We start from the raw sequence: 22,928 nt of genomic DNA, 5'->3' as shown, positions 1-22,928 counted from the left end.
TGGATGCATGGCATTATATATTTGTTCAAACCTATATAATATACAACATCAAGAATGAACTCTAAATTATGGACTCTGGATGACAATGATGCGTTAATGTAGGTTCATTAATTGTAACACATGTACCACTCTGGTGAAAGATGTTGATAATGTGGGAGGTTAGGCATCTGTGAGGGCAAGGGTTACATAGGAAACCTCTATATCTTTCTCTCAGTTTTGCTATGAACCTAACACTGTCTAAATAATAAAGCATTTAATTTTTTAAGTATGTTCTGTCACTCATAGCTTCTCTTTTATCAAGACATTCTCACAAAAATTCTGCAAGGTAGTTGCATTTGTCTAAACTGTATTTTTACAAATGAGGGAAGTGATACTCAGGAATGTTAAGTACTTCCCCAGTAACCCAAAAGTAATAAGTGGTGTGGCGCTGACTGAAATTTAGGTTTGTCTGATGTAAAATCTATGTTTGGGCCCTGGCCAGTTGGCTCAGTGGTAGAGCATCGGCCTGGCATGTAAAAATCCTGGTTCGATTCCCAGTCAGGGCACACAGGAGAGGTGACCATCTGCTTCTCCATTCCTCCCCCTCTCTTTCTCTCTCGTAGCCATGGCTCAATTGGAGAAAGTTGGCCCCAGGCACTGAGGATGGCTCCATGGCCTCCCTTAGGCACTGAAATAGCTTAGTTGCTGAGCAACAGAACAGCAGCCCCAGATGGGAAGAGCATCACCCTGTAGGGGGCTTGCCACGTGGATTCTGGTGAGGGCACATGTGAGAGTCTGTCTCTCTGCCTCCCTGTCTCTAAGTAAAAAAAAAGATTTTATGTTCTTTCTCTTTTACCTGTAGTCAACAAACCATAGTCTTTGAGCTATATTCACTCACCACCTGTTTTGGTAAGAATAAAATTTTATTGGAACACAGGCACACTAATCATTGCCTCTAGCTTCATTCACACTACGACAGCAAAGCTGAGCAGCTGAGACAGAGATATTATGCCCTAAAATATTTATCATCTAGCCCTTTACAGAAAATGTTTGCCAACAATTGCACTATACTATTGTGTCTTCTCTTGGTCACTTCTCATCCTGAATCCTGTGTTTGAATTCAACTTTTAATTAGATGTCAAAACATAACTAACAAATAATTTATAGAACATACTATATGTTAAATACCATAATAGACATTAAAGATAATTTTTTAAATATGACACATAAACAAATTACAATTTTATATAATAATCTCAGTATGAATAACATAATTAATCTATGAAAATAAAATTTTATTTGTTCAAACTCATAGTTAACAATGAAAACGAAAATGTTTTGCCTGGCCTATGGTGGCCCAGGGGATAGAGCGTTGACCTGGAACTCTGTGGTCGCCAGTTTGAAACCCTGGGCTTGCTTAGTCAAGGCACATTCGACAAGGAATCAATGAACAACTACAGTGAAACAACTATGAGTTGATAATTCTTGTTCCCCTCAACACTCTCTCCTCTCTCTGTAAAATCAGTAAATAAAGTCTTAAAATAAACAAAAAAGTTTTCCAGATGAGAAAAACTTGTTTATTACCTAGAAAAGAGCAAAATGTATTAGTTTATTTTGTTAGTTTTTAAATGTATTCATTTAATATTCAATAATTTATGGACTCACTAAAAACTAATCAAGTAAGTGAATATTATAAGTATAAAAAAGAAAATTTAAAGTTACTAAGTTATAAAGTAACTGAAACCAAAGAATATTTGTAAGCATATAGTTGTACAACTTGGAAACTGAGGACAAATATAAAGATATTGATTATCTGCATGTTACTGATTCACTACTTTCAAATTCCATCTAAAAAGATATAATTTCAGTTCACATGAAAGAACTTGAAATTAACTTATAACTTTTTTCTCTGATAACACTTTAATCAATGATTTTCTGAAAATATGTTTTAAGATTGAAGAAACACCCTGGCCAAATAGCTCGGTTGGTAGAGCATCAACCCAAAATGCAGAGGTTGCTGGTTCCATCCCTGGTCAGGGCACATACAGGAACAGATCGATGTTCCTCTCTTCCCCTCTTACTCTCCCCCCTTCCTCTGTCTCTCTAAAATCAATAAAATAAACAAAAAATATTTTTTAAAGTTTTTAAAAAATTGATAAAGTAATTAAACTGAAGATTTGTATTAAGATAAATCAATGTGTCTATGAACAGTGAAAAAAGTAATATGAAAAGCATTCATAAATATTATTTTAAGAATAACTTTTCTCCAACACATCTATGTTGGAGAGAGAGTGTAGCTTCCTTTCACCCCACAGACACAGGCATAGAACTAGTCTACATCACTCAATATGTTCATACTCCACCTTTCTGATCATCCTGTGGCTACTGTCGCTCCAGGGGCCACCAGAGACTATGAGTTCAGAGGAGCAGAGGGGAAAGAGGAGAGGCAGAATGAGCAGTGCCTAGGTGAGCACATATGTGTGTTTCTGTGCGTGTCCCTGCGGATGAATGTGTGTGTGTGTGTGTGTGTGTGTGTCTTCTCCAAAAAAATCTAAAATTTTTAAAATATCACCAAGCCTAACATAGTTTAAGATAAGAAAAAGAGAGTCAGGGTCTTTATGAATCCTTCTCTAAGGTAAGAATTTAGGGAAGGGTAGAAATGCTAAGTATTAATCTCATTATTTATTTTGTGTATCATTTAATAAATAAATGACATAAAGATCTCTAAGCTATTAGTAGTGGTCCTCAAGTACTTCCTTGAGCTCTTAGTCCCCAGTTTGCTAAGTGGTCACAAGGAATCACTTCACCAAAGACTTTTTCTCCTTCCCTTTTCAGGTCTCTTTTCACAAATCCCAGGGCCATATCAAAGTCTTATTTTTTTAAAAAAAAGAATACTCCAAAATTAACAAATATTAGTCATAATGACAAACAAAACCAAAGGCCCATGAATGATTTTGATTTTTAAAAATATTCTTGATTTTTTCCTGACCAAACAGCTTGGTTGTTGAGAGCATAATCTTAAGGAGCAGAAGTTGCCGGTTGGATCCCCAGTTTGGGCACATACAGGAACAGCTCAGTGTTCCTCTCTCTCTCTCTCTCTCTCTCTCTCCCCCTCCCTCCCTCCCTTCTTCTCTTGCTAAAATCAATCAATCAATCACTTAAAAATATTCCTATTTTTTAAAAGACTAATTTTTAACCATCCTCCAAAATAGTCATGTATGCACATAAATCTTTTTTTAAAAAAGCAAAAAGAGTTCTAGGTATTCTTACAAAATTCAATAATATGGAAAAACAAGAGTGCACTCACATTTTACTATTAACTCAAATATACACATTCACCTACCCACACATAACCCTGACTCGGTCCATCCTTTTGACAAGCAATGATGCAAAACTTAATGAAGGGAGAAATACCAGCACTTAGACCATCAACTATCCTAGCTCATTAGGCATAAATATCAACATGGCATTCAGAGCTCACCTACCTACATAGAGAACACCCTCTTTTGTCTTTCCAGCCGCTTCTGTCACACTCTGCTTGGTTTTCTCAGCAGCAGCCACGACTCCCTCCTTGGCCTTGGAAAGTCCTTTCATGAATACATCCATGCCTAATGAGTTCCTTTACACCACACTGGAGAACACAAAATAAACTTTGAATGAGCATTCAATTTGATGGGTAAAACAAAATAAAATGAAAGTAGAAACACCCTGAAAAGATCAGTAGAACTCCCAAACGTGTGAGGCTATTATTACATGTACCCTTATTTCAAAGAAGCCTTTTTTTTTTTTTTTTTAGCTTTTGCGTTAAAAATTGAGCATACCCCATCCATCTTGGCTAGTACAAGTCTAACCGCCTAAACATGGAATAGGATGAATCATCTCAGCTGTTCTCACTAAATTTCCGAAGCGGAGTTATGAAAAGACGGGCCCCTCGTTTTAACTTCCCAGCGTCCAAACGGTGACAAATATAAATTAGAAGTACATTTAGAAGACAGGGAGGAAAGGGAAGCTGGAAGCATGGGGTCAGGAACACTCTGGAAATGAATCCCAGAAGAGGGCTAATAGGTTGATCAGGGAGAAGGGAAGGAGAACTACTCACCTAGGTATGGCTGAACCTCAGGCCGACGGGAGCCCACGGTCACCAGCTCTCGCCCACCCCCGCCCGCAGCTATCCACCCGGAGCTGGGCCGGCTCACACCCGCCGGCTGTCTGGAGACGCGCGCCCGCCACCCGAGGGGGCGTTTTCTGCGCGCGCGTGAATCCGCTCCCTACCCGCGCCCGCACCTGTTAACCCCTTACCACCGGTTGACTTGCCCTCTTTGCACTTCCATTTAATTATTTGCCAAAACCACCTTGTTTACGAAGAGAACCAAGAGGGAAGACTAGGGGATTTAAGGTAAGGGGAAATGGGATGCTCAGGCTCCGTCCAGCATCCTAGCGTTTCCCACAGGAAAGGCGTATCCGGGACAAGCCTGGCCTCTCAGCGTTTGAGAGGAGACAAATGCCGAAAGCCGGAGGAAAGCCCGGTTAACTTCCTTTCCTCAAGCTCACCAAAGTGATGAGTACCCATCTCCGAGAGAGACTTGACACAGAGACACAGAGGGTCCTCTCGGCAGCACCGAACCCCTGCCGGGCGTCCACAGCGACTCTTCTTCCACCCGGTGTTTTCCAGGATTTACGAAGCTGCTCATTAAGATCCACAGGTGCTTACCTGGGTCCCTCTGCTCCTCAGATGTCCGATTGCCCCTTCCCTCTTAAAAATATTTAAACAATTCCCAAATATGATTTAAATGGAAAGAGGGAGGGTTAGGAGCACACTAAAGGGCAAGGGCAGTGGCGGCCCCAAGACAGGGATGTCCCCAGAGTAGGCTGCCCGTTAGCACAACCCAGCGACGAGAAGCTGGAGGCGTGGGAGGCGAACCCGCGAACCTGTCGTCGAATTGCCACTCCTTGTCCTCAGCACAAGAGGATCTCAGAGAAAAAGACAGGGGGTCGGAGGAGGAGGCGGGGGGGAAAGGCAAGGATGCTAAAGGCAAGGTTCGGTCCCGGGTCTGTTCTAAAACCGGAACACACCTCAGCCCGCGTCGCTGCTCTAGGTCGCTCGCCCCCTTTCTTGAGTCCCCTTCTCGTCGTCTCGATCTTCTTCCTCCTCCTCTTTTTTCCTCCTCCTCCTCCCCCGTCCACAGTCCCCGCGGCTGATTTGTCAGCGCCTTCCCCGCCCCTCGCCCCGCGCCAGCTGCTTTCCGCGCCGCGTGCTCTTCACTCCTCTTCTCGGATGGGGCTGGGGGTTGGGGGTTGGACGGAGGCTGTACCTCAACTACGGGCGCCCGCAAGTTCAGGGTCACGGGGACTCGTGCAACGATCCGGAGCGGGTGGGATTGGGCTGGCATCTCTTCCTCTTTCCCATCCCCCCACCTCCCCTGTCTCTGCCTTTCCTTCAGGTTCCCCACGGAAACCGATACGTCAGAGCCAACCGGGGGGCCTGGAGGGTCTGGGGATCAGCCACCAAAGACAGAGCCGACCTTTGGGGAGCTGCTGAAGGAGGCAGGCGACTGGGAAAAGTGGTCACATCGGCACCGCCAAGAGCACATTTCTCTCGGATCGCTGAAATTTGATTAATGGTCGTAGAACAGCGTTAAGAGTGTTTTTGCTTAAATATCCGCCAGGTGTTTTGTTTGCTCGTAACCTTGCCTGAGCCCTGAAGGGTCCCGCGGGTGGAGAGGAGACTAGTAAGGAAGAGTTACAGGTTGAGGACGCAGGAGGAGGCTCTTCACATCCTCTTTCCGCCCCACTATTACCATTTTCTTTTCCACCAATTAGGGACTGCCAGACGCAGGTTTTTCCCATCAGCTGAACAAGAAAACAAAATTCTCCAGTTGTCGAAACCAAGCTATCTTAAGGCTTTTCGTTCTCGAAATGGAATTGACTTTCCACACTCAAGCGCCTGGATGAAGGAGAGAAGTCCCTTGCGGTGTTCTACTCCTGAACCATCACATCCAATTTACTCTCCGGCCCCTCTTGGAAATCAGATGCTACACACCTCTTACTTTTTTGGCTTCTAATTCGGGTTGTTCTCGGAGCCGACACCCACCCCATCCCCCACACAGACACGCAGGCACGCGCAGGTTTCAAAACAATTATTGCATTGCTTAACACATTTTCACCTCTTCAGAGCTGGAGGGAAAACAACTGTTCCCAGATCAGACCAGAATGGAGAACCAAGCTCCTCCCCTCTAACAGAATCCCTTGCTTTCTCTGCCTGGGCGTATGATTTCAGCACAGTAAAGGAAAACAAGTCTTTGCTGTGTTTTTAATTTGTATTTGTGTTTATGCGGGCGTGCGGGGTGGGGGTAGGGAGAGAATGCTTTTTCTGACTTTTGGGTAGGGAGAGAATGCTTTTTTTCTGACCCTTGCAGCACCTGGGTCTGAAATTTGAATGCTGTGCAATTTGAATTTACAAAACAAACGAACGTTTGAAACCAAAGAGGACACAAAATACATAAAGGTATGCTTAAACAATTGCTTGTGGTATTGGCCTTCCCCCATTTTACAAATAGCGTTTTCAAGACACTCCTGTTTTGTTTCATTGGGGAGAGAGGAAGAAGGTTAAACATGAGAGTTGGTTTACTGTCTGGCTTCAAGACCTTGAACAAGGTATGTCATCCTGTTCAGTTTTCTCTTGTAATGAAATGAACCTAGATGACCCCTCTCTTTTCAACTTTTTATTATGGAAAATGTTCAAACATACACAAAAGTAGAATAGATGTGTATGTCTTCCAACTTCCAGCATTTTTCAACTTAGGGCTAATCATGCTTCATCTTTATGCCACCCACTCCCCAACTTTTATCACCACTTCCTCTATTTTTTACTAAATTCGAAGAAGTACTTATATCTTTTTCATCTGTAAATATTTCAGCATGCATCCATAAAATATAACTAATAAAAATAACAATAATAAGGCCCTGGCTGGTTATTTCAGTTTCAGTGGTAGAGCATCCGCCCAGTATGTGAAAGTCCGGAGTTCAATTCCCAGTCAGGGCACACAGGAGAAGCGCCCATCTGCTTCTCCACCCTTCCTCTCTCTTATCTCTGTAACTTTCTCTTCCCTTCCGGCAGCCAAGGCTCCATTGGAGCAAAGTTGGCCCCCCAGGCACTGAGAAGGACTCCATGGCCTTCGCCTCAGGCGCTAGAATGGCTCCGGTTGCGGCCCCCTAGTGGGCTTGCCCTGGTCCAGCGCATGTGGAAGTCTATCTCTCTGCCTCCCTGCTTCTCACTTCAGAAAAATAAAAAATAAATAACCATAATAATAATGTTTAGATTTTTTTAAAAGGAAGTATAATTTATATACAGTGAAATGCTCAGATTTTAAATAGTTCCTTTAAGTCAGTTTTGAAAAATATGTGATAGTGTAATCCACATTATTTTGAAGACATAGAACATTTTCATCATCGGAGAAAGTTCCTTTGTGCCCAGAGGTGGATGGAGGTCGGTTGAGGACCCAGGCACAGAAGAAAATATTGGGCCCCTTAAAAAAGAGAGGGAAAATAAAAATACGTGTTAACCATATTTTTAAATAAATAAAACATGTACCATTAATGTTAAAATTGCACATATGCAACCAAATTTGGTGTCATTACAAAAGGCATAAAGTTACGGTTTTGCAGGGCCCTTCAGAAGTCGTGGCCCAGGGCGCATGCCCAGTGCGCCCGCCATTAAGTTGGCCTCTGCTTGTGCCTTCCTTAGTTGTACAAATTTTAGAATTTCAAAAATGTAATCATACAGTAAGGACTTTTTTGTATCTGTCTGGTGTCTTTCACTCAGCATAATGTCTGTGAAGTTGATTCTTGTTGTTGCATGTATCAGTATTTTTTTTATTATTATTGCTTTTTTATTTTTTATTTTTTTCATTTTTCTGAAGCTGGAAACGGGGAGAGACAGTCAGACAGACTCCCGCATGCGCCCGACCGGGATCCACCCGGCACGCCCACCATGGGGCGATGCTCTGCCCATCCTGGGCGTCACCATGTTGCGACCAGAGCCACTCTAGTGCCTGGGGCAGAGGCCACAGAGCCATCCCCAGCGCCCGGGCCATCTTTGCTCCAATGGAGCCTCGGCTGCAGGAGGGGAAGAGAGAGACAGAGAGGAAAGCGCGGCGGAGGGGTGGAAAAGCAAATGGGCGCTTCTCCTGTGTGCCCTGGCGGGGAATCGAACCTGGGTCCTCCGCACGCTAGGCTATTATTGCTCTTAATTATTTCTTTTTTATGGCTAATAACACATATTTTCCACTGTGACGCATCATAATTAGGAACCTTGATAGAATTTTATGACAACTCTGTAATATACTATTTCATATGACATATTTACACTTCCTTGAGTCCCAGGGCTTTAAATCAAAGAGGTAAATAAAATAGATATTTTAGGCCCCACACACCACAGACCAGTGAAAAAATTATTTTGAGCAGTTGTTAACTTTTTTGTGTTTGTTATAGGATAACATGATACCACATCTTTAAATGATACTCATGTTTGGCAAAGGACTAATGTACTGTATCATTCAATCATAACAAGTGGATAAATTAGGTTTATCATGTATCTTTTATGGATAGGGAATCTGAGGTACAAATAATTTCAGTAAAAGACTTAGACTGTCTCACCTCTTAAGTGGCAGAGCTAAGATAATTTAGCAGGAATTGTTCCAGAAGGCATATTTGTCTCTAGAATTGGCCATTACTCTCAGAAATTGAACAGATTGGGTGTGATATTGGATAGGAGAAAAAGATGAGCCTTAACCATGTTAGAAATGGTTTCAAATTTGAATATGACAATGGAAATCAAGAAGAATTTGTTATAAAATAGTGCATTCATATTTGAAATTTTGCCTTTTTGATATTGGTAATATAAATAGGATGAGATGGTTTCTTATCACCCACACCAAAGGGAAAATAATTGTAAAACAACTTTTTTTGGTCATTTAAAATTATAATTACAATTCCATGTTTTACTATCCTTTTCACCCCTTAAGTTGCCTTGCACACAGTAAGCATTCTAATTACTGATACTATTAATACTGGCATGGTTTATGTTCTACATGTAGTCCCTTAGCTCTGTATTCTTAAGGATGCAGAACTACTCAAGAACAAAGAAGGAAAAAATAAATTGATAAAGATTTTTTTTTCATCATTGATTGAAAGCATGGCCTTCAGTAAATTTTTAACTCTTTAAATGTAACTTCAGCCTGACCAGGCAGTGGTGCAGTGGATACAGCGTCAGACTGGGATGTGGAAGACCCAGGTTCGAGACCCCCAAGGTCGCCAGCTTGAGCACGGGCTCATCTGGTTTGAGCAAAAGCTCACCAGCTTGGACTCAAGGTCGCTGGCTCGAGCAAGGGGTTACTTGGTCTGCTGAAGGCCCACGGTCAAGGCACATATGAGAAATCAATCAATGAACAACTAAGGTGTCACAACGAAAAACTGATGATTGATGCTTCTCATCTCTCTCTGTTCCTGTCTGTCTGTCCCTGTCTATCCCTCTCTCTGACTCTCTCTCTCTCTGTCTCTGTAATAAATAAATAAATAAATAAATAAATAAAACTTCAAATTTTAATCTCATTGAATAGTCTGGACCTTATAAGGAATATAGAAAAATAACAATTTGGGAAGCATTACTAATGTGCACATTTTGTTAGTGCAGTCATACATATTTGATTTTCTTCTTGATAAATGAATTCTAAATATTTTGCTACTCATACATAGGATTGTTTTATTCAAGTTTAATACAGAAAATTAACAATAGATTAACATTCTATTATATGCATGGTTAAACCTAAACTGTCTTTGTCTTCCTCATAAAACAACTAATTTTTAGATGTGCCATGAAGTAAGCTTGTGCTGCAGAATAAAATGGCTTGAAAAATAAGGACACTACCATGACCAAGTGATTAAAAAAGACTTTAATCTGTTTCTTGTCTGCCAGTTGCATCTTCCTCTCATCTTCTGCAAATGAATGATAAATATATGGTAGTAAGATCTTGGTAGGCTTCTCTTGTGATTTCATAGTGACCACAGAGGAAAAACATATATTCGAGATGTCATTGTGTGTGATTTTGTGAAGGGGTTGAGCTTGAAATGGCAATAGAGTTACTCCAAAGAGATATGAAGAACAATGAAGAATATAGTGTCCAAAAAAGAGTTTGATCCCATGGGCAACTTTATGTTGTTTCTACAACACTATGGTCAGCACAGAGTAAATGGGCATTTATTCCAGCACACTATAATTTAGCACATTTATTATTACTGTAGTAGATTCTCAACAATGTAGAAATTGTGACCACAAGAACAGGCCATCCAAAATATGTAAAATTAAATTGTATATCATTTTATATTTTTTTATTTTTTAGTTACAGTTGGCATTAAATATATTAGTTTCAGATGTATAATATAGTGGTGAGGTATTTGAATAATTTATGAAGTAATTTGCCTGATAAGGTAAGTACCCACCTGGCACCACACATAGTTATTACAATATTATTGATATTACTCTCTATGCTGTACTTTATATCCCTGTGACTATTTTGTAACTTTCATATTGTATTTCTTAATCCTTTCACCTTTTCTCTCAACCTCTCAGAACCCCTTCCCATCTGGCAATCATCTGTTTATTCTCTGTACCTGTCAGTCTGTTTCTTTTTCATTTGTTCATTTATTTTGTTTTTTAGATTCCACAAATAGGTGAAATCATATGATCTTTCTCCATCCAACATATTTCACTTAGCACAATACCCTCTAGGTACATCCATGTTGTTGCAAATGGCAATATTTCATTCTTTCTTATGGCCAAGTAATATTTCATTACATGTATATACCACCTCTTCTTTATCTAACCATCTACTGATAGACATTTAGGTTGCTTCCATATCTTGGCTGTTATACATAATGCTGCAATGAACATACGGATGCATATATCTTTTCAAATTAGTGTTTTGGATTTCTTTAGATAAATACCCAGAAGTGGAATTGCTTTTATAAGGCAACTCTATTTTTTAATTTTTTGAGAAGCTTCCATACTGTTTTCCATAGAGTATGCACCAATTTGCAATCCCATCAACTGTGCATAAGGATTCCCTATTCTCCACATTCTTTCCAACACTTGTTTATTGATTTACTAATGATAGCCATTCTGACAGGTATAAGGTGATATCCTATTGTGTCTCTAATTTGCATTTCTCTGATGGTTAGTGATGTTGAGTCCCTTTTAATATGTCTATTGACCAAACTATATATCATTTCAAATATCACTGTAATTTTTGTGATACTAAGAATCTAAAGACATGCAAGATTCCAAGATTAAAGACTTTAAGCCAGATAGACAATATATTTAAATATTTTGGTTTTAGTATTAGAGGGAAAAACACACTTATGAGCTCAAGTAATTCACTAAACTGGTGAGTACAGTAGATTTCTGAGAGTGGAGGAACTGTGTATAAGATAAATTTGGTAGCAGTGACTCAGACAAGTATCTAACCTCTCTAATCTCTAATTTTCTCATTTATAACATGGGGGTAATATTTTACTTGTCATGTGTGATTGTTGTGAGGAATAAATAATATGGTCATAGCAAAGAACAAGCACCATGTAATCTCTCCATACAAGTAGTCATTAAAATCTAGCCCCCGTGTTTCAGGGTGCCGTGGGAAATACATTTCTTATTACAATAGTATTCAATCTTATTCTGAGCCTTCTCCAACCTCCCATTCTACCCCAAACATATCTGAGGTATCTGATGCCTCTCCATCAATGACTTTGGCTTCCACCGGTAGGTAAAAAATTTCCAGTAAAGACTGAAGGTAGTGAGGGTATTCAAGAAGTATTGATAGGGGTTGTTAATGAAAAACCCACCAGATATTACTTTTTTCTTCTTGTTGTCTGGATTTCATTAACAATAGCACTCACAGAAGCTTGCATCAGTAGTCTCAAGAAATATAAGAACAGTGATAGAATTAAAATTTTCTATACAGTGGTACCTTGAGGTACAAATTTAATTCGTTCTGTAACTGAGCTCGTAAATCAGTCAACTCGTATATAAAACTGCCGATACTGGACCCATGCACCAGTGTGCCAACTAGCGGCAGCTTACTGAATCACAACTCGTATCTCAGAATTTCGCTCAGATCTTGAACAAAAATACAGACCGAGTTGCAGCTCGTATCTTAAAAAAAAAATTGTACGTTGGTCTGTTCATATCTCAAAGTACCACTGTATTTATTAACAATTTTACATTCTGGAACCTGGTTTCTTTAGAGGGTCAGTAGCAGAGCTCTTTATAAATTGTTTATTTGCCAAGGTAGAAAAAGAAAATGTTGTAACAAATGGTGCTCCAAGTTAGCTAGACTTGTGACAGCGTCTCTGAAAAGGCTTCAGAATGAATATGTAATTCAAAGATAGCCCAACCTCCAATGTTCCAGGTGAGTAAAGAATGGACAGACTGATAAGACAAGAACAGATCTACTTCTGTGTTTCAACTGTATTTGTGTGCAAAAAGTCAGAAAAGTAAGTAAATAAAACATTTCAGGAGAAGTTATGTTTTTTTGTAGTATTTTGAACTGTTCAACTTTTTTTTTAACTTTGCCTTTTTAATATATTTTTATTTTATTTATTCATTTTTAGAGAGGAGAGAGAGAGAGACAGAGAGGAGAGAGAGACAGAGAGAAGGGGGAGGAGCTAGAAGCAACAACTCCCATATGTGCCTTGACCAGGCAAGCCCAGGGTTTCGAACCGGAGACCTCAGCATTTCCAGGTCGATGCTTTATCCACTGCGCCACCACAGGTCAGGCCTTTTTTGTAGTATTTTGAACTGAAATGATTATACCTGTATAAACAAAGAAATCATAACAATTTAATAACATGAGCATATTTTATATAATATTAAAATTATTCAGGCATCTAATATATTTTCCACTATAGATAATTTAAAAGCATGAAATGGCATTTAAGAAATTATCTTTAATGCTATTTAAAAAGCATATAATTAATGTTTTGAAAGCTTGTTATGCTATGCCACCTTATTATTAAGAGACTAAGAAAAGGAAATTATTCAGAGAAAAAATAACTTCTTAATGGTTATTTGATAAATACTTTTATATCAAAACATATCTATGTCAATATGGATTTTTATGTCATTTTACTATAAAACATTACATTGTATCATGTAGACTTATTAATTGTCTATTTTTAATTTTTATTTTTAAATTTTATAAACATCTCTTGAACTCAACTTCTCTTTAATTATCTTCACAGAATGGGACAAAAGCTTGTTTATATATTTAGTCTAATTATACTTCATAAATATTTAAATATTATTGAGTTTCTCTTAAATCACCTTCTCTATGGTAAGTCCCTCTGATTCTTTTTTCAGAGATTCTTATTTTAATTTCTGTTAAATTTTCTCATTAAAATGCTGGCTAAAAGCAGTTTTTTGTTTTGTTTTGTTTTGGGGGGTTTTTTTGGTTTTCTTGGTCAGGATAAGGAAAAACTATAATCAGATTAACAACAAAGGATATTTTTATATTTGTGGCCATTAAACATTTGAGTATGGTCAAAAATAAAGTTGTAAATTTTTATTTTACATTATCAATATTTAAAGTTCAGAAATTGATCTGGTTAAATACATAAATTTCCAATTTCTGCAGGAAATCTACATTGATGTTTCACAGATATGTCTTCAAAAACATAACAAAGAAGCTTCATTTTTATAAAATGTAATCAACAAAAGAAAAAATTAATTCACATAAAACTATCTCACTGATGTTACTTAAATTGTGCTGCTGATTTTCAAGTAATGAACTAGCATATACTTACAAGATTATTAAGATATAGGCAAAAGAATATTACACACATACATATAATGCAAATGAAAGAATAGTATTGAAAAGATTTGCCAAGTCTTTTCAAATGTAACAGAGACCTGTATTGAATGGCTTAGTTTTTATCTGCATGAGTGCCCATATCAGCAATCATTTAAATGAAAATTCAATTTCCTTAATCACCTTGAATTATGGTCTTAATCTGTAGGGAATATTTTAAATAGTTAAAAATAACACCCTTGAGATATGTTAAAATTAAATTGGATTTCCATGACAGGACTTTCTATAAATAGTATTCTCCTTTATTTTTTGTTACACAAATAGTGCATGGTAAATTTTTTTAAGTAAGTGCATATAAGAAAAAGGAAAACAAATATAAGCATACCTCAGACATATTTCAGGTTTAATTCCAGAATACTGCAATAAAGCAAGTACAGGCATGCCTCAGAGAAACTGCAGTTTTAATTCCAGATTATTACAATAAAGTCAGCATTGCTAAGAATCTGAGTCATAATCTATTTGCTCTAGAGGGCCATGCCTTCAATTTGTAAAAAAACACAACACTTGTGAAGCACAAGAGTGGAATACAATAAAAGTATGCCTATAAAATATCAGTATGTCCAGCAACATTGTAAAAATGAGACAACACTCGTACTCCAGATGTGCAGGCAAAATTTTATAGGGTTAGGAATAGCCTCAATCAAGGGTGTGCTAGTATGTTCAGCTTTCTGGAATACTCTTCCTTGGGGCAATCGACCAGCTTTCTGGAACCTCTCTGTCCCAGGGCCGATTGTCCGGTAATTAAGGGTGGAGTCAGGCAGCCAAGTGGAACAGAAAAAGGGCAGCTGTAATTCCTGGTCAATTATGTATCTATCATTTCTCAACTCTCTGGTTACATATAAAAGAAAGGCAGTTATTAATTTTCTAATATATGGTGAGGGGTGACGAGGAGAAAGAGGAGAAAAAATTGGAAAATTATTTTTTCTTCTGGAAAGAACTTAAGAAAAGAACCTTGCCAAGCCAAGTCCCCCATCCAGTTAAGGAGATAATCAATTTCCATGCTGTGAGGTCTGAACCAGGTGATGTCTTCGAAAACCTGAGTGAGGAAGTAAAAAAATCTTGCAAGGTAATAATTGTTAGTTGCTTGCTGCGAGTGTGGAGTGGACAGAGTGACGTGGTGATACATGGTCTCCTGGATGGTCCTCATGAGACGTGCTGGTCTGATTCCTCTTGAATGGGAGGACATGTGGAGATTTTTAGAGACAGGGAACCTGTTGGTGTAAGTTTTAGAAGGACTGAATATGTGTGGTTTAAAAAGAAGGGGGTTTGGAGAACATTCAGGAGGGAACTTCTCGGGCTAAGGGGCGGTTTCTTCCTGCTGTCATCCCTACCTATTTGATATTTCCCTTGTGAAGTTCTCCTTGGGGTATTGGGGAATAGGATTATAGGAGCATTTGATTGTAGGTAATTCTAGAGATTTCTTTTATCCAGGCCTGTAAGAACTTGGTAAAGAAGGGAGCAAGCATTAAAATTAGGCACAAAATTAGGATTGGTCCTATAATTGGTGCTAGCATGGAGAACAAGGGGTTTTTCCACCATTGTTCGGAGTAGGGGTCAGTACAGGCCCGGCCACTGCGGATTCATTCTTGAAGGTTTTGGAGAGAGTTGATATTCTCCTTGACCAGGCCAGACTTGTTAATGTAGTAGCAACACTATTCCTGTAAAAAGAGGCAAGTATCGCCCTTCTCTGCTGTTAGTAGATCTAAAGCCCTCTGGTTCTGTAGGATGACCTGAGCTAGAGAGGTCAGTTGTCTCTGGAGGGAGGCTAGAGAGGTGGCTGAATTATCAAGGGCCTGTTCTAGGTCTGCCTTTAGTTGGTTAGTAGTCTATATACTATGGCCTAAGCCTGCCCGCCTATCCCTATTGCCGCTATAGAGGTGGCAAGGGTAAGGCCAAGGAGGACCGGGAGGAGGGCAGCCCATTTATTCCTGCTTGTTCTCAGCTGGTTTGAAAATTCTTCCTCTCCATAATATGTTAGTTGTGGTGCAACTATTACCAGGATGCAAGGGAGAGGGGAAGAGGTGTTTAAGGTTTTTAGAATGGTTCCATTGCACCAGAAATGAGTTTCGTTAGGGCTGGTTAGAGAAGTTTTGATTGAGATAGTCTTATTACATAATGGGGTAGGCCGATTGGTGTAGCAAATTGAGAGGGTTGAGGTGGGGTCTTCTTGGAAGAGAGGAACTCCAGAGAGAGAAAAAGGGTCTGGATTTTTGGTGATGTTGAGTGGGTAGGGTAAAGGAACCGCAGTGATGGGAGGCTTATTAGGGAAGGCACAGAGAAAACAGTGAGAAGTGTTATATACAGAAGTGAGGTTGAGAACTTGGATGCCCTGCTTGATGAGTCCTAGCCATGAGAAAGGTCGGGAGAAGAGGTATATTTATAGGGTTTTAGATTTTTCTGTTTCACGAGGGCAGGTTTCAGGGTTGGTGTGTAGGGTTAGGTAGATTTTTTCAGTTTTCTGATTGGCAAAGGTCTGCATGAGGTTCTGTAAGAAACTAGTGAACAAATGTAAGAGGCAGAGTCCAAAAGTTAGAAAAATAAATAGAGTGAGTGAACCAATGAAAGGCACTAGTCAAGTCACCCAGTTTGTGTGTGTAAAGCCAGTATCCAGGGCCACTACCACAGCAGCCTGGCCCAGGCAGATTCACGTTGGATTCGGACATTCGGTAAAGAAACAACGGAGCCAAGAACTGATGGGCCATCGCCTTTAATCCTAGCTTGCACCCAGTGGGCAAGTAAAAAATACACACTGGGCTCCAAAACACACTCACATTCAGTGCTCACAAAGCTACTGACTTATCCGAGTTTCCTAGAATCAAAGGTTTCTAGCTCACCAGATTTATTCACCTCTGTTCCCCAACTCCTTCCTTCTCCCTGCACAAACTCTGCACAAACTGGCTTCTCAGTCAACACTCTGCCATCTTGGCTGCTTCTCCTGGCCTCCTCCACATGGCCTTTCTCTGCTCTCTCTCTGCTCTGCTCTCTAATGCTAATCTCAGGAACCAAGAGAGCAAGCTCCCGTTCTGCCCCTATTTTATAGTGTAGAAATCCAAACTTTTAATCCAATATACAAAATAGGGAAGTCTCTAATACAAAGTCACTTATCAGAGACATGATGGAATTGTACCACCCCACATCAAAAAGGGTGGGAAAGGCTTAATCCCAAAACCAAGCCCCAGGCTACAAGGATTCTGCCTGCCCACAGCCTGCCCCCAACACACATTAATATTACCTGGGCAATGGCCTCCACGTGGGCAGTGCCATCTTTAACAAAGTGAGCATAATACATTTTATCCGCCCAACAGTGTGAAACCACTGACTCCATGTTTATGAATTTGCTGTGCTTTAGAGATAGAGAGAGTAGGAATAAGACAGGGAAGTGACCAGTCCCCCTGCCCCTAGACCTATTTTTGTAGAGATTTCTAAAACAAGAAGAGGGATTACCTGTACAGCTCGTTTGGTTCTTAGATGGATGGATAATGTACTAGGAATTAAAAGAGGCTCATGGGGTAGGATTAGATTGATACTTGGGGTGAGATAGATTAGGGTACAGGTTTCTGTCTAATTAGTAGGGAGACACATATAGGTGTTGGTCCCACACGAGTAGAAAGCCCCTGATTGGGTGAGGCAGGCTGAGGTGAATAGAGAATAGAAGGTCAAGGGATTGGTTTTGTTTCTCTGTTTCTGAGCTCCAGATGGGCAGGGTGGAGGAAAGAGTCATCCCAATAAGTGGGGAGAGTAAAGGATTATTAGTTAGGGTAACTAATTAAACATTCTTTGAAAACCCGTTTTCTGATTGTTCAAATTTTTTTTCTTGGTACAAACCTCCTACAACCTGCACAAACCTTCTACAACTTATATCTTATCTAGTCTATTATCAAAACCATACAATTCTTTTCTAGTCAGAACTCTTGATTTAAAAATCTTTAACCTTTAGTGACAGTTAAGTTGATTTTCTTGACTAAGAGAGTAAAATTGGGAATTCAGTGTCTAAAGAAGTCTATTAGATTGAGGAAAGAAAGGATCTGATTTGCGGTGGTAGGTGGTTGGAGACTGTGGAGGGTCTGAGTTCAATTTAGGGTGAGACCTCAAGGGGTGGGGGTTAAGGCGATGCCCAGATAGACTACGGACTAAGAGTGAAGTTGAACTTTAGCAGAGAAGACGTGATATCCCTTCACAGTGAGGAAGTTAAGAAGGGTGGCTGTGTGTCTCCTTGAGGCAGGCAGGGAGGGGCTGCAGAGGAGTAGGTTATTTACATATTGTAAGAGAGTACTAGTTTTGAGATTGCATGCTGCTAAATCCTGAGCTAGTGCCTGCCCAAACAGGTGTGGGCTGTTTTTGATCCCCTGGGGTAAGACAGTCCATGTAAGTTGCTGGGCTACATTAGTGTCTGGGTCAGTTTAAATAAAGGTAAACAGAAAGTAAGAGTCAGGGTGTAGAGAAATGGTAAAGAAGGCATTCTTGAGGTCTAGGACCCTGAAGTGAGTGGTGTTTGAGGGAATGTGTGACAGTAACTTATAGAGATTAGGGACTACTGGATGGAGGGGAACTATCACCTCATTGATTAGATGTAAGGCTTGTATGAGGCGATAGGCCCCTGAAGGTTTTTGAACAGGAAGGATGGGGGTATTGCAGGGAGAGTCCATGGGAATGAGTAAACCTTGATTTATTTTATTTTATTTTATTTTTTTTATTTTTTTATTTTTTACAGAGACAGAGAGTGAGTCAGAGAGAGGGATAGACAGGGACAGACAGACAGGATCGGAGAGAGATGAGAAGCATCAATCATTAGTTTTTCATTGCGCGTTGCAACACCTTAGTTGTTCATTGATTGCTTTCTCATATGTGCCTTGACCGCGGGCCTTCAGCAGACTGAGTGACCCCTTGCTGGAGTCAGTGACCTTGGGTTCAAGCTGGTGGGCTTTTTGCTCAAGCCAGATGAGCCTGCGTTCAAGCTGGCGACCTCGGGGTCTCGAACGTGGGTCCTATGCATCCCAGTCCGACGCTCTATCCACTGTGCCACCGCCTGGTCAGGCAAGTAAACCTTGATTTAAGAGATGGGTAATTATTGGTTTAAGGCCTTGGAAACAGACACAGTTACACAGTAAACAAAGATTTTATATATAAATTATGAATTAAGGAATTTAAATGAGCGTGCTTTACTTGTTTTAATTAAAATTATACTAGAGATATTTTCTGACAAAGAGACAAGACGGATTACTTACTCACATAGCTTAATATACAATTCTGCTTTTTAAAGTTTTTCGAGATGGCAGGGAGTTGCCAGCATAGGGGTGAGGAAGAGAGAAAGCAGACGGATGGACAGTGTGAACAGCTGGATGGAAAGAAGGAGGGTCAGAATCTGCAGGAGGAGGAGGAGGTTAAAGTACTAGAATTCTGAAGAGAGGGGAAAGGATGAGGGGGAGAAGGGCATAGCTGTAGCGGAAGCTGGTGGGGAGAGGGAAATGGGTAAAATACAGTTGAAACCAGTGGGGAGGGGTTGAAGAAGAGAGACAGGCACCACAGCCAGAGCCACAGCTTTTAAGGAGGGAGGAGGGGTTTAAGAACACAGTGGAGAAGGGAGAGGCCCCTGGCCAGCAGGGGAGGAGAAAGAGAGACCGGTATTTGCAAGTGAATAAGAAAGAGGATTCAGTGAAGAGAAGGGAGGGGGTTTTCTGAAGGGAAGAGACTGGAGTGAAAGAAATTTGCAGAGGGATTAGAGAGGGGTCCCGAGAAAAGGGTGCCCCTGGGGGGTCAGGCAGGAGGAGGAGAGAATTGGGAGTCTGTGGAGAAGGAAAGATTAGGAGCAGAGGTTTTAGGTGAGGTTTCTCTGGCCAAAACCAGCCTGCGTGTAGAACAAGCAGTACAGAAATTAGGACAGGAGCAAAGGGAGAAGAAAGGCCTGTGCATAAGGAGTCTCTGATGCCCTCCCCGTCCAGTGGCAAAAGTTGTCAAGATTTCTTAGGATATTGTAATGGTAGTAGAAAGCAACCTGGCTAGGTGCCTAGACTTTTGAGGAAGTCCGTAGAAGCTAGTCACACGGAGTAGAAACCTCCCAAACTGTGAACCCCAGAGAGTAGAGTGAGCATCCTGAAGGAGTAGAGGAGTAGTCTCTGAGGCCTGAGATTGGGAGGAGCCCATGTTCTGAGGGGAGTCTGGCTGAACGGTTTGCACTGAGAGGAGCCCACAGCAGAGGAGACTGGTGAGAGAAGGGGGCGTCCCTGCCTTCAGTCACAGTTCCGAGAGGAGAAAATCTCCGTAGAAAGAGAGTCTCAGACAAGAGGTCGTCACCCCAAGGCTGAGATCCCGGGATGTAGGAGAGGGGCCTGGCTAGGCGCACCTAGACTTTCGTAGAAGTCCATAAAGGAGTAGAGGCAGACCACTCATAGATATGAGGTCTGAAGTCAAAACTGTCCGACCAGGAAGGGTAGTTTTTGGAGAGAAATTTGGAGGCCAACCGGGGAAGGGGGAGGGAGAAACTCCTTACCCTCCTGGTCCAGAGGGTTCAGGACAGGGTTGGACTGCCGGTCACTCAACCACGCTCACACAGCCGAACAGAATTAGGAAGTTAGCCCGAACGAGCTGCCGCTGTCCACTGCTTCCCTGGTTGTAAGTTTGGCCAGCAAGGGGACCATCCAGGCAGTCGATACCCTGTCCTGGGTTTCGGCACCAGATATAAGAATGAGACGGTACTCGAACTCCAGGTGTGCAGGCTTTATTAGAGGAGAAAGACCTGCCAGAGTGTCTGAGGCAAAATTTTTAGGGTTGGGAATAGCCTCGAGCAAGGGTATGCTGGTATGTTCGGCTTTCTGGAATACTCTTTCTTGGGGCAACTGACCAGCTTCCTGGAACCCCTCTGTCCCAGGGGCAATTGTCCGGTAATTAAGGGTGGGGTCAGGCAGCCAAGCAGAACAGAAAAAGGGCAGTTGTAATTCCTGGTCAATTTATGTATCTATCAAACATGTGATAACTTGTTGACTGTCTTATTAAAAATTATTTTTCTAAAAAATAATTTTAAAGTATGTATCAAAATCATTCACTATGTCCATTCCTTTTAACTAAACAATTTCACTCCTAGAAATATATCCTAAAAATGTTATATACTGAAATAAATGTGTTTTATGCTTCTTTATGCAAGTTTAAGAATACCCCTGCATTTTCCATAAAATGTGTTTATCAATGCAATGCAAAAGTTTCTGATTAAGTACTTATCTACAGCCACTTACTCCTTATGTGATAGGTGACACAACTAATAAATTAAGCATGTTTTTTTCCCACACTCTTTCTCCTTAAACAGCACACTCATCACACAGATGCAAATACTTGCAGTTGAACTTTTTCTCCACTTGATCTCTGCTTTTTTTTTTTAAGACATAAACAGAGAGAGGGATAGATGGGGACAGACAGGAAGAAAGGGAGAGAGATGAGAAGCATCAGTTCTTTGTTGAGGCTCCTTAGTCTCCTTAGTTGTTGTTCATTGATTGCTTTCTCATATGTGCCTTGATGGGGGGGGGCTCTAGCAGAGTGAGTGACTCCCAGCTCAAGCCAGCAACCTTGGGCTCAAGCTGGTGAGCCCCCACTCAATCTGGTAACCTTGGGGCTTCAAATTTGGGTCCTCCGCCTCCCAGTCCAATGCTCTATCCACTGCACCATCACCTGGTCAGGCTGCCCTCTGCTCTTAAAGAGATATCTACCTCATAAATTTGTGAAAATGGATTGAGCTAATATATGTAACTATTATAATGATATGTGAAAGAGCTGATTCCACTTAACATATAAACCAAGAATAATAATCATTTTACTGCTCTTTTCCTGCAACAAATGCTGCATACAACAAAATAATACTTGCAGAAGTGAAAGATGGATTTAGTTCCAGACACATAAAAACTACAATTGGATGAAAAGAAAGCGAGGTTATAAAAATTCTTTCAATTAGGTAGAAAAACACCAAAACAAAGGTCAAACATCGAAAGGATTCTACATAGGCTCTGGCCAGTTGCTCAGTGGATAGAGCATCACCATGCAGGTGGAGCTCCTGAGTTCCATCCCCATCAGGGCTCACAGAAGAAGCAACCATCTGCTTCTCTCCTCCTCTCACTCCCCTTCTCTCCCTCTTCCCTTCCTGTAGCCAGTGGCTTCAAGCATGTCCCTGGGTGCTAAGGATGCCCCAGATGTGGTTGCCAGGTGAACCCCTGGAGGGGCAGATTTAGGAGTCTGCCTCACTATCTTCCTTGCTCTCAAAAAAAAAAAAAAAAACCCAAAAAAACTACCTTAAAAAAGAACAATTGGCCCAAGTATATCTTGTATTATTACAAATTTCTCAAAATAATCTGTTTAAAAACATTCTATTTTACTGTTTTTAAAATTATAATTCCTGAGAAAGTAACTGGCATCAGGATGTGAGGCTAAGAGAGGTACAGTTCAACCATTTACAGCATATAATATATGCCATCATATATTCAACTAGAAATCTAAGAGACTGTGAAAATTTGAAACAAATTAGAAGAGTCAAAGTTAAATCAGAGATTAAAAAAAAGTTTAAAAGAATATGACCAGGTGGTGTCACAGTGGATAGAGCATCGGCCTGGGCTGCTGAGGACCCAGGTTTGAAATTTCATGGTCGTTGACTTGAGTGCAGGCTTACCAGCTTGAGCATGGAGTTGCCAGCTTGGGTATAGAATCATAGATATGCCCCCATGGTCACTGGCTTGAGCCCAAAGTCAGTGGCTTGAGTAACAAGTCACTGACTCTGCTGGAGCATCCCCCACGCCCTCGCCCCTCCCCATCAAGCACATATGAGAAAGCTATCAATGAACAATTAAACGGCCGCAACCATGAGTTGTTGCTTCTCATCTTTCTCCTTTTCCACCCCTGTCTGTCCCTTTCATTTGCTCACTCTCTAGCTAGCTTGGCTTCCACGTTTGCTTGGCCCATGCCAGAGCCATGAGTCCTAAAGGCAGAGCATGGTCCTATTCATGTCAACCTTCACAATTCCTAGCTCAGAACTGGAAACATAGCAGAGCTCCAATA

General features: G+C 40.8%; 1 protein-coding gene across 4 annotated transcripts in view; it reads right to left on the bottom strand.

Annotated features, from left to right (window-relative positions):
• SNCA (synuclein alpha) overlaps positions 1 to 5,138 on the bottom strand; it is a 136,706-nt gene extending 131,568 nt beyond the window's left edge. Inside the window, exons 1-2 of one of the 4 annotated variants that reach the window (XM_066279705.1) lie at positions 5,053 to 5,138; positions 3,465 to 3,610 (exon numbers count right to left, since the gene is read on the bottom strand). In XM_066279705.1, coding sequence (XP_066135802.1) covers positions 3,465 to 3,585 — 121 coding nt within the window. In that variant the 5' untranslated portion in view covers positions 3,586 to 3,610; positions 5,053 to 5,138. Of the gene's footprint in view, positions 1 to 3,464; positions 3,611 to 4,078; positions 4,195 to 4,690; positions 4,879 to 4,908; positions 5,008 to 5,052 lie in introns of those variants that run through there. The other 3 variants (XM_066279708.1, XM_066279706.1, XM_066279707.1) reach the window with 3 other exon arrangements.
• Between the last annotated feature and the right edge of the window lie 17,790 nt (positions 5,139 to 22,928).

Source organism: Saccopteryx bilineata, chromosome 5, assembly GCF_036850765.1.
Source record: "Saccopteryx bilineata isolate mSacBil1 chromosome 5, mSacBil1_pri_phased_curated, whole genome shotgun sequence".
Taxonomy (NCBI): Eukaryota; Metazoa; Chordata; class Mammalia; order Chiroptera; family Emballonuridae; genus Saccopteryx; species Saccopteryx bilineata.
Note: the sequence above shows the minus strand (reverse complement) of the source record. Positions and strands in the feature narration are given on the sequence as shown.